General features: G+C 42.5%; 1 protein-coding gene across 3 annotated transcripts; it reads left to right on the forward strand.

The window, feature by feature from the left end:
- Positions 1-661: 661 nt before the first annotated feature.
- On the forward strand, positions 662-12,566 carry DGUOK (deoxyguanosine kinase). Of its 3 annotated transcripts, none has more exons than XM_054997793.1 (7): positions 662-686; positions 1,535-1,647; positions 3,581-3,768; positions 6,171-6,318; positions 7,898-8,013; positions 10,331-10,430; positions 10,586-12,566. In XM_054997793.1, exons 2-7 carry the CDS (start codon positions 1,591-1,593, stop codon positions 10,649-10,651), a joined length of 675 nt encoding a protein of 224 aa, XP_054853768.1. In that variant the 5' UTR covers positions 662-686; positions 1,535-1,590; the 3' UTR covers positions 10,652-12,566. The 3 variants fall into 3 exon arrangements, with proteins under 3 accessions (XP_054853768.1, XP_054853766.1, XP_054853767.1); XM_054997791.1 differs by having other exon boundaries at positions 666-785; XM_054997792.1 differs by having other exon boundaries at positions 666-785; positions 12,271-12,566.
- The last annotated feature ends 1,921 nt before the right edge of the window (positions 12,567-14,487 follow it).

Consider the following 14,487-nt stretch of genomic DNA (forward strand, 5'->3'; position numbering starts at 1 on the left):
ATGGCTTGACTCAATAAAAGAAGCCTCGTCCTCCAGTTTGCAGGAGTATGTTAATAATGACAGAACGTTTTTGAGGTCTTTCATTCATAGGGTTGCCATAGGTCGGAGGCGACTTGACGGCACATAACACATATTAACTAAGGGCCAAGCTACAAGTGACAAGTGACACTTGAACTGCAAGTGGATTGTGTGGAGGGCAAGTGAACAGGGAGAAATACACTTGCTGTTCAAGTGTCATTCGTCACTTGTAGCTTGGCCCTCAGCTTGTGTAACTTTGCACAGCCTGCAGCACAGTTTAAAACGAGAATCTGAGTGCGTGCAAAAATCATCCAGGGAAGCTCCCTGCCTCGGCCATCAATCTTGGAGGAAATGGCAATTTTGAAGGGGGGACTTTATGGCATTATACCCTGCTGATGTCACTCCCATCCACAAACCCTCCCCAGGCTACACCCCCAAACCTCCAGGAATTTCCAAACAAAGAGTTAGCAACCCAGGATGCAGCTTGGCTGTTTAGAATCTTCTGCCCCCTAAATGGCTGCCGAGTCCGAGCGGGCGTTCTGTGACCGAGTTTATAGGGCGGACCAAGAGAACAGCAGCCCTCGGACGCCGTTGCTCCGGAAGGAGACGAGCGCCTTCGGCCGCGCCAGCGCAGTGGATTCCGGCGATCGGGCGCTTGTCGGTTGCGGGTGAGTGGGTCCGCCGGCTTGCTTGGCGCCGCGACATGCTTGGGATGCGGGGCTTGTGCATGGAGGCCGCCAAGAAACTGTCCATCGAGGGAAATATCGGTAAGGGCTGGGGGGAGGATCGACTCTTCTTGACTTGGTAATGAGAAGTGCATTCTGCACATACTCGGAGTCACCCTCTTCAGAGGGCTGAACTGTACCTTGACTTGCCAACCTCCAGATGGGGCCTGGAGCTCTCCTGGAATTAAAAGCGATCTCCAGGTGACAGACTAGTTTCTCTGGAGAAAATGGTTGCTTTTGAGGTTGGATTTTATGGCATTATACCCTGCTGAGCTCCAGCCCGTCGCCAAAACCTAGGCTCTACCCCGAATCTCCAAAAATTTCCTAGTCCGGAGTTGGCAGCCCTACAGCACTGGGACAAGATGGTCTGTCAGTTTGAGGAGACCTGCAGCTTGCTCCTTTCTGTGGGCTCTGTTTCAATTCTACCTCACCCCTTTTGGCAACCAGAATTTCTCTCGAGCACACACCACATCTGGAAGATGCACACATTCAAGTGGAGGCTTCTCTGTGGGAAGAGGAATGGTTGCAGTGATACATTAATACCGTGTAGTGATTGCTTGCATGTATTTCCAAATGGTTCATGTGTATGATTTTATGGTTCTTGCATTTGGTTTGTATGGCTATCCACAAGTGAGGCTGAGAGAACACTGACTGACTGGGTTTATGGCTGAGGGGAGATCTGAACTTGGAGCTTTCTGTACTGCATGTCATTCCTTTTTATTATTGCTTATCTTATGGCGACCCTTCTTTCTAAAACAGAGATGCTGGTTAATGGACTTTCCCCCCTATAGCTGTAGGGAAATCCACGTTTGTAAGGCTGCTGAAAAAAGCATTTCCAGAATGGCACATGACTACAGAACCAGTTTCCAAATGGCAGAATGTTCAAGCGGATCACTCCAATCAGGTGAGAACTAAAGTGCAAAACTTCCAATGCGTGTGAGCATTCTAATCCAATACTTTGCATTCCTTTGGTGTTATTAGGAATGCAAGCCTGTGAATGGCACAGATGTCATCTTTCCTATTGGTACAATAATTCTGAGCAGCCTAAAAGTTTGCTACCATGCCATTACAATGGTTCCAGTGTATGAGACCAGAGTAATTTGGGATCTTGTGCTATTTTCTGCTATCCTCACACAGCTGAATGCTAGCTAGTACACAAGACTAGTGCTAGATAGAAATCTGGAGCAACGTGTTTACTATTGACTGTTTTGACAGAACTACAGCTAATTGCCTAGTTAGTTGCATTTGGGTTGACATATCCATCAGTTGACTTGCTAGATTCTGTCAATTGATAGCCCGTTATTTGACCATTGTCAAATATTGTCAGATAGGATGCCAAGATGGGGATTTTGCTGTGCAGGATGTCAGTTTAGCTTTTAAATCTCATTTCAGTGTAATTCATTAGCAAGGGTAGGAACAAGGGCAGATTTTCCTACAGCTGGAAGGGGCAACCTTGGCAGCGTAGCACAGCTTCACTTACTTCCCTTCTACTGCTTCCAAACAGGAAGAATCAGCCTGTTTTTAAATAGTTACTTTTATTTTAGCTTTGTTCCAGTTTAAATTTATTCTCTTTTAAATGGAATCTGTAGAATAATTCTGGTGTTCTGCGGTAAAAGCTAGCAAAAAAAATTGCTTAGGGAATTGCTCGTGCCAGTGTGTTTCAGCACTTAGTGTCAGACTAGGATCTGTGAGACCCAGGTTCAAATCTCCACTCTGCCATGGACATTCGCTGAGTATCCTTGGGTCAGTCACACTCAGCCTAACTTACTTCACAAGGCTGTTGTGAAGATAAATGGAGAATGATGTAAGCCATTTTGAGTCTCCGTTGGAGAGAAAAAGTGGGGAATAAATACAGTTATACAAATATTTCCTGTTAAAAATGTAATAATCCTTTAAAAGATTTCATTGTTTCACAGTTACAGTTTAAAGTATTCTTGTAAATAGCTTAAACTTCAATTCTGCTTGTGACTACAGTATCTTTTTTGTTGTTTTAATCAAATTAATGCTTTTAAAAATACTTCATCGGCACTGACTGCAACTTTTTGACCAGTCAAACAGCAGTCCTTCATTGTAAGTATGGGGTGGTTTTCCATTGGCATTTCACAGCTGAAGCATTTTGAGAGGGACATCATCTGGAATTGTTTAGCATATACAGGTTCAGCCTGTAGAAATTAGGACAGTTTAAAGATGTATTGTATTATATATGCACTCAATATAAGCAATCTCTGTGTTGCTCTTTTGGTTGACTGATTCTGCCTTGGCCTAGTTCTCTATTTTGTCATGACTAAACTATTTTATGGAAATGTTTGTCATGTACAACGCACAGGACACTTGACCATATAAGCAAAAGACACTTTGTAGATCCTTTTCCCCACAGGGAGTTTATAGTGTTCATTTTCAGCATTGAACAATGTCAGGAAGGACAAAAGAAGGTGCGTTTTGAGGAGAGATTTGAAGGGGGAAAGTTGGGTAGAAAGGCTCAAGAGTTGAGGGTAGTGAAAGAATCATTGAGACAATTTGCTGACAGTTTTGCTTGAAGCTACAGGATTTGACATCCTAAAAGCAGAACTTTTGCTCCATCTCTGTTGATGTGGATCAGAGGCTTCTGTTTCATTACTTAAGTCAGGGAGAAAGAGGGTATTTTGTTTTGCATTGAGGGCCATGTTCCAGTGGTCATCGATAAGAAGGCTTTGCATCAGAATTTTAGCATGGCTAAAATAGCTCCTACTAGTGCAGCCCCCTCCCAAGATGCCTCAGAACCCATCCCTGATATATTTTCCCCTCATTATTTTAGGGAAGCTTGTTCTTAAACATACATCTTTGTCATTCCCCATCAGGCCTTGCCTTCTCAGAGTTTTGGAAACTTGCTTCAAAGGCTCTACAGGGAGCCATCTAGATGGTCCTATACATTCCAGACCTACTCATGTCTCAGTCGGTTCAAAGCACAGCTGCAGCCTCTGTCAATGAAGCCCTTGATGACCCAGGAACTTGTGCAGATTTTTGAGAGATCTGTGTACAGTGATAGGTATGGTACAAAAATCCTGTTCTCATATATATAAAATAAACAATAAACTTAGAGACAGCAAACTGCAAATGCAGAGAGTCAGTTTGGTGTAGTGGTTAAGAGCAGCGGGACTCTAATCTGGAGAACCGGGTTTGATTCCCCACTCCTCCACTTGAAGCCAGCTGGGTGACCTTGGGTCAGTCACAGCTCTTTCAGAGCTCTCTCAGCCTCACCCGCCTCACAGGGCAATTGTTGTGATAATAATGGCACTAACCTGTTAATAGCTCTGAGTGGGTGTTAAGTTGTCCTGAAGGGTGGTATATAAATTGAATGTTGTTGTTGTTATTATTCCAGTGAACAAAATTGCCTTTCAACAAATATATGACTTTTCTGTTGGTTGCTCTTTTAGACTCAGTCGATTTTGTTGAAAGAATGACAGCCTATATTTTCTTATACCAGCCCATAAGAGGTAGTACAGAAGGTGATATCTACATCCTTGCTGGTGTTAAAAGCATCATGTCATCCCTAGGAATATTTTTTAAATAGCCCCAAAGCCCTGATTCATGATCCAGTGGGATGTCATATTCCATCATGTCTCTGATAATGTTCCAAGTCTGTTTCCATTAGTCACCATTTCCAAAATAAATAAAATCGGTGATTAATGCTTGACAGCACCAACAGCCACATGAGTCAGTTTATATAGGTGCTTCACATATGGGAAGAACGTAATTTTCCAAAAACCCTCTCATTTGTTTTAATATTTATGAAATACCTTTACACTTTCTCTAAACCCATTCCTCTTTGCTTGGCAAAACAGAGAAATAAGAATCATTCTTCTGTTGCTTTATAACTTGTCTTAAAAGCTGGTAAATGTTCCCCACTAATTCTTTTAAACCAGACAATACTACTACCAATTCCAATTCAAACTTACCAGGGATCAACATATCCCTATTTGGGAATGAATGAATTGTATTTCTGAACTTAAAGTATTAAAATAAAAGCAGATAATGACTTTAGAGTTTATCTATCAGTTCTTAACATATTTGTAACAACGCCATTAAAGAGAGTTCAATGATGATATAAATACTAAAGATGAATATCTCAAGTAATTCTGATGAGAAGTTTATATAATGGAAGGGTGAAAATCTAACAAATCTTCTTTCTCTTTTTTAAAAAAAAATTACATTGTCCCTTGACTTGTTCTCTTTGCATATTAATGCCCCACTTTAATGAGCGGAAGGCAGTATAATTTCTTTTCTGTCATAATTCATTATTTTAATTAATTGTGTGGAACTTATTACCAGGGCAGCTAAGGCTGAGGAAACAATAGCAAGAAAATCCTTGTGAAGGAGCATCTATTGGGGCAACCTTTTCAGAAATCTGCAGATGAGCCCAGCTAGCAAGCAGAGTTTCCCAATTTTCTTCGCTCACAATAGCAGGCCCTACCTGCATGCTGCTTTACCTGTATACTGCCCTGTAATACAAGGCAGTGATCACGACCAGGAGGTTTGGCTGGAACCCGGCCTGGACAATGTCATTTAATCTTCTGAGATCCATGTCGGTCCTTCACATTGGCGAAATCAACAGCAGCCCGTACACGGGCTTTCTCTGTGGTGGCCCCCACCCTGTGGAACGGCCTGCCTGAGGAGGTCAGGAGAGCCCCCCTCTCTCCTAGCTTTCCACAAACAACGCAAAAACGAATGATTCAAAAAGGCTTTTTACTGAGATAGGAAGGCTGAATTGTAGGGAGGGGATCTCAGATGATCCGCTAATAAGTTAGGGACTATAGACCTCACCACTATGTTGAATTGGATTCCTGCTAATGCTATGTCTTTGTGAACTTGTATCTATTTACCCTATGGCATTGTTTATGGAAATGTTCTTGATATTAACTGTACTAATCCCACACTGTGTAATCCACCTTGAGTCTCCATGAGAAAGGCAGACTATAAATGACATAAATAATCAGACAAGCCAGCATGGAAAAGAGTCTCTGCAGATAAAGTTTCCAAACTTTTCAGGGAGTAAGGCAGGAGAAAGGTGCTCTGGCCAAAGGCTGATTACCCAAGGTACTGCCTTTCATTCCCTCCTTCCTTGTACTTTTTGGAGACTGATGAAGATGGGAAGAGAGGCATGCGGTCTTATAACTTAAAGATGTTTGTTCCATGTTGCAGGTTGAGGTTGTAGGGGGCTCTTGGGTCCGAAAATGTGTTTGAAGGCTTCTACTTAAATACTGGAAGTGGGATGGTTGGGGTCTGATATTTTCACTGAAGGGGGCATGCAACTGAAAGGAATATATTGCCAAGAATGTAAATATGGTTTGATGGCATACCTCTTTGTTCTGCCAAAATGGTGAGATAGTACTTCAGGGAAACTTAATTGGATTGTCTGTCTCTTCCCCCCACTCCTCCCCCCCAACCCAGGTATGTCTTTGCAAAGAATCTGTTTGAGATTGGGCACTTGGCAGAGATTGAGTGGATAATTTACCAAGATTGGCATACCTTCCTCCTGCAAGCGTTTGGGGACCGAGTTGCACTCCATGGCTTCCTTTATCTCTGGGCACCTCCTGAGGTAACCATGAAAAAGTACCCAGAGGCTGGCCTGTTTGTGTGTTGACTGCATTCAAGGCTTGCTTTTTTTCCTTAAGAGAAATACAAACTGCCCTCCGTTCTCTCTCAGTACACAGAGAAGTCTCTCCTAATTTTTTTTTTGACCAATGGGGCTTAAAGGCACATCACATCGAAAACAAACGTCTTGAATCTCAAAAAAGCAGGTAAAACTAAGCAGACCACAACTTCATTCACAAGTCCTCTTTACAGAGTCTCCAAAATCGTTGCAAGGTTGGAGCCTTTGTCACATTCTTGGGAAGTTGTATCCTGTGATCTGTCAATGGAAAGGGGGGTGGGAGAAGAGGACAAAATCACCCTTCCTTCCTCTGCTGTTAGTGATGTGCTGACTGAAGAGGGAGAAAAGGGCAATTTCTCCCCTTCTCTATGCAGCCCCTAAATCCCTGTAACTACTTGTCTACATGGGTCCCTTGATTCCAGCAGTCAACTTGCCATGTGTCAGTGGGACTGCAGGGGCGGCGGGGGGGGAGGGGAAACAGAGCAAGAAAAAGGTTGCTGATAGTTGGACTCCTCTCTGTTCTCTCTCATGAACTGCCACCTTCTCTATCTTGTCTTTTCCCCACTGCTTCCAGGCTGCTCTTGTACTGAGGTTAGTTCAGACAGTCCTTCCTAGAACCTTTTCCAAACGCTTTTCTGCTTTATCACTTGCTTCTGCTTAATCTTGTTCTCTTTGCATCTGTGATATTTTGTTCGGATGCATAGAGAAAGCCTAAGGCTAAGAAACAATAGACATTGAAAGTCACTGATCTGTTGAGACCATAATAAGTGATAAAAGGTTGGAGTGTTATGCAGCAGTGAACATCCTGGACTGAACTGAAAAGCCCCATTGGAATGGCAGGACTATAATGCAGGCAATGGAGTTAATCTGTCCCCGTAGCTCTTTGCCACAAGCTGGACTTACCTACTGCTAATCACTTTCCAAATGGTCTCATTTGATTGACCTTGGAGATGCTAATCAATCCGGTCTGTGCTTCTGGCCTCTTGGTTGAGGCTTTGGGCTTTGCTGTGGAGTCTTATTCTCTGGGACTAGCAAGTGAATGGTTCAGATAGTGTGTCCAGCTCATGAACACTCTCCCCTCAGGCATGTCAAACCACTCTTGTCCTTTCCCCTGCCATTTAAAATAATTCTCAAACTGTGTGCTGCAAGAACATATTACGTAAAGATTCATGTGAGCTTGTGTTTTCCATGTAAAAAGGAGCCTGCCAAGATTAGTTCTGGCTTTGCCTCTTTCCAGTCAGCTTCTGCGAGGGGATTGATCATATTGTGATGTGTCTGCATCAGGGGCGACTCTGTCAGTCGGTTACTTTCGCCCAGAGGATGTTGTCTTTTCGTGTGTTGCTGCTCTGAGCTTGCCCACAGTGGTGATTTAAAAAGAAGCTCAAAGTGTTTCTTCTTTTTATGGAATCTCAAAATGACTCATTTTTTAAAATCATAAGTGAAGCACACATCCACTCTTAAGTGGGGAACACTGACTTTAAAGTGATGGAGGGCTGGTTAGCAGGCACCCCTTTTCTCCTTTCAGGTGTGCCTAGAGAGGTTGCGACGAAGAGCGAGGCCTGAGGAGAAGGAGATCCAGCTGTGCTACCTGGAGCAGCTACACTTACAACATGAAAACTGGCTCCGGACGAGAAGCACAAAGTGAGTAGTAGAATTTGGCTGGAAGCGGCCAGCGCACCTGTGATTGGGCCAACTGCTTCATGCGTATGAAGACTTCAGTCCTGCAACGCTATGCTTTGTCCGCTACTGAGGCCTGTTTTATAGTACCAAGAGGCTCCTGTTCTTATCTGTTCTGGGTCACAAATCCTGGCCCTTTCCATCATGAGACTTCACAACGTAAATGGGCAGAGTTTGCAGCAGAGTAATGGTCACGTGAACTACTATCTGTCCATCTACCATGCAAAACCTAAATCTCTAGGCAGGCTGCAAAAATATGATATCTGCAGGCAACATAAGTTACAAGAAGTTCAGTTCTCTTGCATGCTGATGCCTCTTTGCTCTCTCCCCACCAACTTCTGTAATCAGAAAACCATGGTGGTACAGTAGTTAGAGAGTCAGATGATGAATGGAGGCGGTGGGGGGGGGGGGCAACCTGAATTCAAATCTCCAGTCAGTTCCCTGAATGACCTTGGGTCACTAGCACTCTTTCTCGACCTCTCTTGCTAGTGTTGCTGCGAGGGGAGATAAGTGTAGGAGGGGAGAACCTTGGGTGTTGTTCAGAATAGAAATGAATAGAGGGGGGGTCTCTATTTTATTTTTGATTTTATTTACAGCCCACTGTTCTCGCTGAGATTCAAGGAGAATTGCAAAGTTTAAAAAGAATTTGATCAGACAGCAAGGATGTCCAATGAGCAATGCAATAGGATGCAAACAAAAAAACCCAGAACAGAAACTGTCTTGAGGCATGACAGTGCCATGATGCAGAAAATGGTTTGACCAGGTAGAAGGCATTGCAGCAAAGGGAAGATGGTACATACAGCAATCATTGCAATAGACTACAATCCAATTCCCTTATCAAAACATCCTTTGGAGGTGTTTCATTATGCTACAGTTCTGATACTTTTGTAAGAATGTCCTCCTGAACTTTTTGGTTTTGTACATTCTGCAAAATAATCGAAGCATGAGGGTTCTTCCTGACCTACTCAGACAGACTGTTCTGCAGAGTGGGAGCCACCACAGAGAATTGCTCATCAGCCACAGTTAGTGGGCTCTGAATGATTCCATCACTGGGCCATCCTACCTGCATTTATCTCAGGTCGAATCTGACCAGGGTCTGCTCTCACTTCTCATGCATAATTCCAAACGCATTTGAATGGTTTCCCAACATTTGGAACATTTGGGTGGTGGGAAGAGATACTTGACCAATAATGATGGCAGTTAGGGGGTGTGGTCATGGGAGGGTTTCAGGAAGACAAATGGGAGGAAGAATAAGTAGGTTGTGGCAGTTCCACACTCCTGATGCCTTCAGGAGATGTTACCAGTGTTGTTGTCATGAGGATTAAAATCTTTCTTTAAACTGAATGCTGAGGTTCACAGTCCCTGCCATGCACCAATTTTAGGTATAGAATACAATAAACTTTACTTAAGTGGTTTTCCTGATGTGGAAGTATGGGCTGAGAAATAGCAATATGTTTGAATCTGTCTGGTGAACTCCACGCTTGAGCCAGTCTTAGGATAAAGACAATGCAATAGTCTTAAACCATGCTAGGAGAATTAGTGGGCACCCCAGATGCCTTTCTCAGTCTTCATGGCACTTCAGGACAAGAGAGTCCTCTGAAGGATCATCAGAGTCAACCCTTCTTCTTCTAAACCCATCCTGTCCTTGTGTAATAGAACTCTGTGGGGCTGCTTTCTCATTAGCCCGATGTAATACATTCCCATCTGCAGTACTTGGAGGCCGTTATAAGAAGGTCCCAATGGCTGAGCGAGTTTGTCCATGCAAGGCAGGGAAAGTAGAAACAATTGAGCACATCATGCTTGCTTGTAAGTTCTACCACGAAATACGTATAAAACATATCCAACCTGCATTGAAGAAGCTTTCAAGCCTCCCTGACACAGAGCAAATTAATAAACTCCTGTTTGGTGCCGATTCCCAGATCACATTGGCTAGTGCCAGATTTTTAGCTGCGGCTTGTAGAATCCGCAGGTAATGTGCAAAGGAGTAACATCTGCTTTTATTTCTAACCCTGAAAGCCCACACTTTTGTACTTATATTGTCAAGTTTTTATATACTAATATATTTATATAATTATTTTTATAAAGTGGTGTATTTTGTGTATGATACTCACTTATGTTTTTTACAAGTCTGTACTGGTTATTAACTGTAAATAAATCTGACTGACTGAACTCTGTGGGCATATTTCATTGTTCTTGTGTCATGTGTATTGCGGAATTCTTGTGCCTGCTTTGCTTCTGCTGGATGCTCAGGATTTTCATTTGTTGCTTGTTGGTTTCTCAGGATCCATTTTGAAAACCTAAGAAATGCTCCAGTCTTGATGCTTGATGTCACCAAGGATTTTGAGGATGACACAAATGAGCAGAGGAGACTTGTGAGACAGGTAAAATCATTCTGATTTTTGCTAGAAACATTTACACATTAAGTGTAGCTCAGCAAGTTTTCAGCTTGCCTGATTTAGTTCCTTTTATTGCCTGAAGCGAATGTGGTATTGGCTGTCCGGACACAAATCTCTTGATGCCTTTCCCTTTTCTACAGGTGGAGACTTTTATAAAGAGCCTCTCTTCTGAAGCTTTGCCTTCTGCTTCTGCTACCACTTCCTAGCTCAGACTCTTGTTTCGCAAACAAATGCCCCTTAGCTGCTTGCCCACCAAGAGGCCAAGTGAAAACCTTTTTCAACCCTAGAAGATCAAAATCAGCTGGGTAAAGAGTTCCAACAGGGTTGGTGATACTCACAGGATATTTGAAGTTAAGACGCTACTAACAAAACCTTCCAGTACCAGCAGGATCTTGAAATGGTTCACTGGACCACTTCCACCTGAATGCATGGAGATACAAACAGTCATGTGAAGAAGGAGGCAGGGAGCATTTCTGCATGGGCTGGCCTAGGTCAAATATTGCCCCCAATCCTCCATTCTGGCTTTTAAGGAACTTTAAAGTGGGCTTTCACTTGGCGTGGGCCTGGTTAAGTACAGTGCAAGGTCAGAGTTTGGCTGCCCCTCTCATGGATTGCCACCTCCCCTACCGCTGACCCATGGCATCAGCAATGGTAGTTCCTCTGCTGCAGTCTGGGACCTGTGCTTCCCTCACCAGCTTTTGCTTCTGTTTTTTTCTAAGAGGAGGAGCTTTCTATGTGCCCTCGTTTTCTTCTGCCCATTGTGACTTGGACTTGTGACATCGATCTTTTTATGAGCTTCACTTTACTTTTCTGTAAGTTTTAAAAAAAACCACCTTCTGTGCTTTTAGTCTCTTGTGCTTCTAGGTTTCTCTAGAAATTACCCTGAAAAGTAGTCTGGTCAAACAATTCCTCACTTCTGTATATCTGTACTCCTTTCTGTTGTACTGAAAACCCTCAAACTAGGGAAGAGATTAGAAGTAGATTAATGGCAAAACGTTTAAGGGACCACACATAGAACGTTGCAGAGTCAGTGAGAGCTTTGTGTCATTGCTTTGCGCTCATGTAAACTCGTCATGCAAGACCTGAGTCCAGGAGACTAGATACACATGGCACCTTTTCATGATTTAGATGAGGTCATGTCATATCTAATTAGCCAGGTGCTTGCTGGAACCATGTGGTTTACAAACTATATCCTAAAGTATAAACAGTAGCATTTGGAACCAAGACAAGGTATCAGATTTCTGCTTGTTTCTTTGCCTCTCTAGTTACCCTTGATATCTTTGGATTTCAAAGACTTCTGCTGTAGGGCTCAGCTTTACTTAGCAACACAGTAATATGATAAAGTGAGCTTGTATTGCTCTTCTCGCTCTGAGTGGTGTTTTGTTGCTAGATCTGTGCTTAAAGAACTTGACATGTATGTGTCCATAAAGGAATTTACCTACAGTTTGGAAGGTTAAATAAACTTACAACTTGGAGTAGGGTTGAGTAGCTAAGCAGATGCCTAAGAGGAATAGCTATAAATGGTTCTTTTTGAGCTTCTAACTGTTCCATCCTAAGCAGAGGTACACCCCTCTAATCCCATTGACTTCAGTGGACCTAGAAGGGTGTAACTGTGGTTTGGGTGGCACTACAAGCTTTGTGCTCTTCTAGGCTCAGTTCTGTTGGTGAAATTAGTATCTTCTGCTACAGCAGAAAGAAGAGTCCAAAGCTACCACTCCTGGATTTCTCCTGAATACAATTGCTTGGCAGTTTCTTTTAACTGCTATTCAAGGAAGTCAAAGGCCTGGTTATTTTTTACTGAAGTGATCGCTGCTTTCTCCCATAGTTACTCCTCTGTAAACCTACAGTTTGACCTAACCACATGGGTAAAAGATGTGCTGCCTGGAATGGGTCAGGAGCAGCTATCTCAAGGTAATGTGTAAATCCTCCTAAAATTAATGTACGTCATCCCGTTTAAACCCAACCATCCTGGTTGAGAGGAAGGCCTGCTTTTGTAGATAGTTTCAAATTCTATTTTAATGTGTAAATGCACTTTCTGTGCACTGTAAAACCCTTTGTAGATACCGTATTCCTCCTAAGTTATAAAATATTGTATTTAAATTAATAAATCAATGAAATAGATATTGTGTATGTAATATTGAGGTGCGTGGTGAAGAGAATGGGGCTGAAAAGCACAATTCATCATTGTAGTTGAATTCCTGTGGTCGGGGGAGGGGTGAGTGATAATCATTGTTGCTGCCACAGTGTTGCTCTCCCCTACGTGTCAGACCACAAGGGGTTCTGTGTCAGGAGTGCTACCTAACATACTGGTTCTATACACTATTGTAAACCATTGTAATATTCAGTACTTTGGGCCTGTGCACTAGCTATGCATGCCAAAGATACAAATCCCTTTGCTTAGGCAGTGACTGTGTAGATAATATTGCTGCAAATATTTATGAGTGGTGTAAAAATAATCAGAACAAATGCTTTTAAAATACACTGTCTCTTTAGGAACTGAATCTCACTATGTCCAAGAACAGACAGTCAGATATTGCTCAGAATCCAGCCCGCTGCCAGTGCACATACACACTGAAATTTGTAATGGCATTTCTGCATGTGGGCTTGCAAGACCAGCCTTTCATTTCTAAGTGTACTGGAAGCTTTGCTGTGTCATACTGGTATCATCACTGGAAACAATTTTTAATATAGTGTATGATCCTCTTAGGTACTTAAGAGGATGACTGACCTCCTTTGCCCTTTCTAATTGGATAGTTTTTATTTTCTGAGCCACCTTGAGCTGTCTCTGGAGAGGTGGTATGTAAATACCCTAAATAAATTGTTGATGGTTGGCTCTCAAGTTCGCCCAGCACCATCTAAGCTATACGAGTCTGCCTGGCATACTACACAAGAGACATTAATGTCGGGGCCTAAAGCATCTTCCAACCCTTTTTTTTTTGTAAAATTTTTATTGGGTTAGAACATTAATATTTTTACATTACATTGCATTCAATTATCCCCTAATTTTTCGTTTCTAACCCCCTCCCTTTCCCCCCCTTTTGTTGACTTCCAACAGCTTTCCCACCCTCTGTCCCTTTTCCCTTACTTCTATTAATTTCCTCTATCTAAAACAAATATATATTCTCCATTATATTAAGCAGTACATCTTTAACTCTTTTACTTACTAAACATCCAAACTATACTTCTTTAGATAAACAATTTATCCCATTTTCCAGTTTTGAATATTTCTGTATGTCATAAACCATAAAAATTTCCCACATTTAAATCAAACAATTTGATTTGTTCTCTCTATATTAATCATTTCTTCTTTTTATAGTATTTCTATATAACTCATCACATAGTCAGTCATTTTAACTCTTCTATACATTCAGTTTGGTGCATATAAGTCTTATCAAGTAAAAAAAAAATATTGTTAATTACTCAATCCTCATGTTTAAACCGTTAATTATTCTCTATCAATATTCTATCAATTAACCTTTACATATCTATATATATCTCAATCAATTAATTAATCTAACTGCTTATAAATTCACATTTCTCTTCCTCCCCCGGTAAAGTCACCCCTCTCTTTTATACTTTTATTGTACTTCAGTAGTTCTCAAACTGCCACAGTTTTCCTCCCACCTCCCACTTCTTCTCCAGATATTGTTTCAGCTTCTCCCAGTCTGTGTTAGCATCTTCCAACCCTTGATGGGACGCTGCTGGTGCCTGTGCCAGTGATGAGTTTGGGAGTGGTCCTGGATGTCTCCTTGTCAGTGGAGGCCAAGGTCACGGCAGCTGCCAAATCTGCATTCTGTCATCTTAGTCAGATCAGGCAACTTGCTCCCTATCCCTCAGCCCATGACCTAACTACAGCGATCCGTGCAACGGTCACCTCCAGGCTGGACTACTGCAACCCACTGTATGCTGGGCTGCCCTTGGGTCTGCTCTGGAAGCTTCAACTGGTCCAGAATGCAGTGGCGCACATTCTGACCGAGACTCCGTTCCAGTCAGTTTTGTGCCAGCTGCACTGGCTTTCAGTGGAATTTCACTGAAAGCTGCC

The sequence above is a fragment of the Eublepharis macularius genome, chromosome 14, assembly GCF_028583425.1.
Source record: "Eublepharis macularius isolate TG4126 chromosome 14, MPM_Emac_v1.0, whole genome shotgun sequence".
Classification (NCBI taxonomy): Eukaryota; Metazoa; Chordata; class Lepidosauria; order Squamata; family Eublepharidae; genus Eublepharis; species Eublepharis macularius.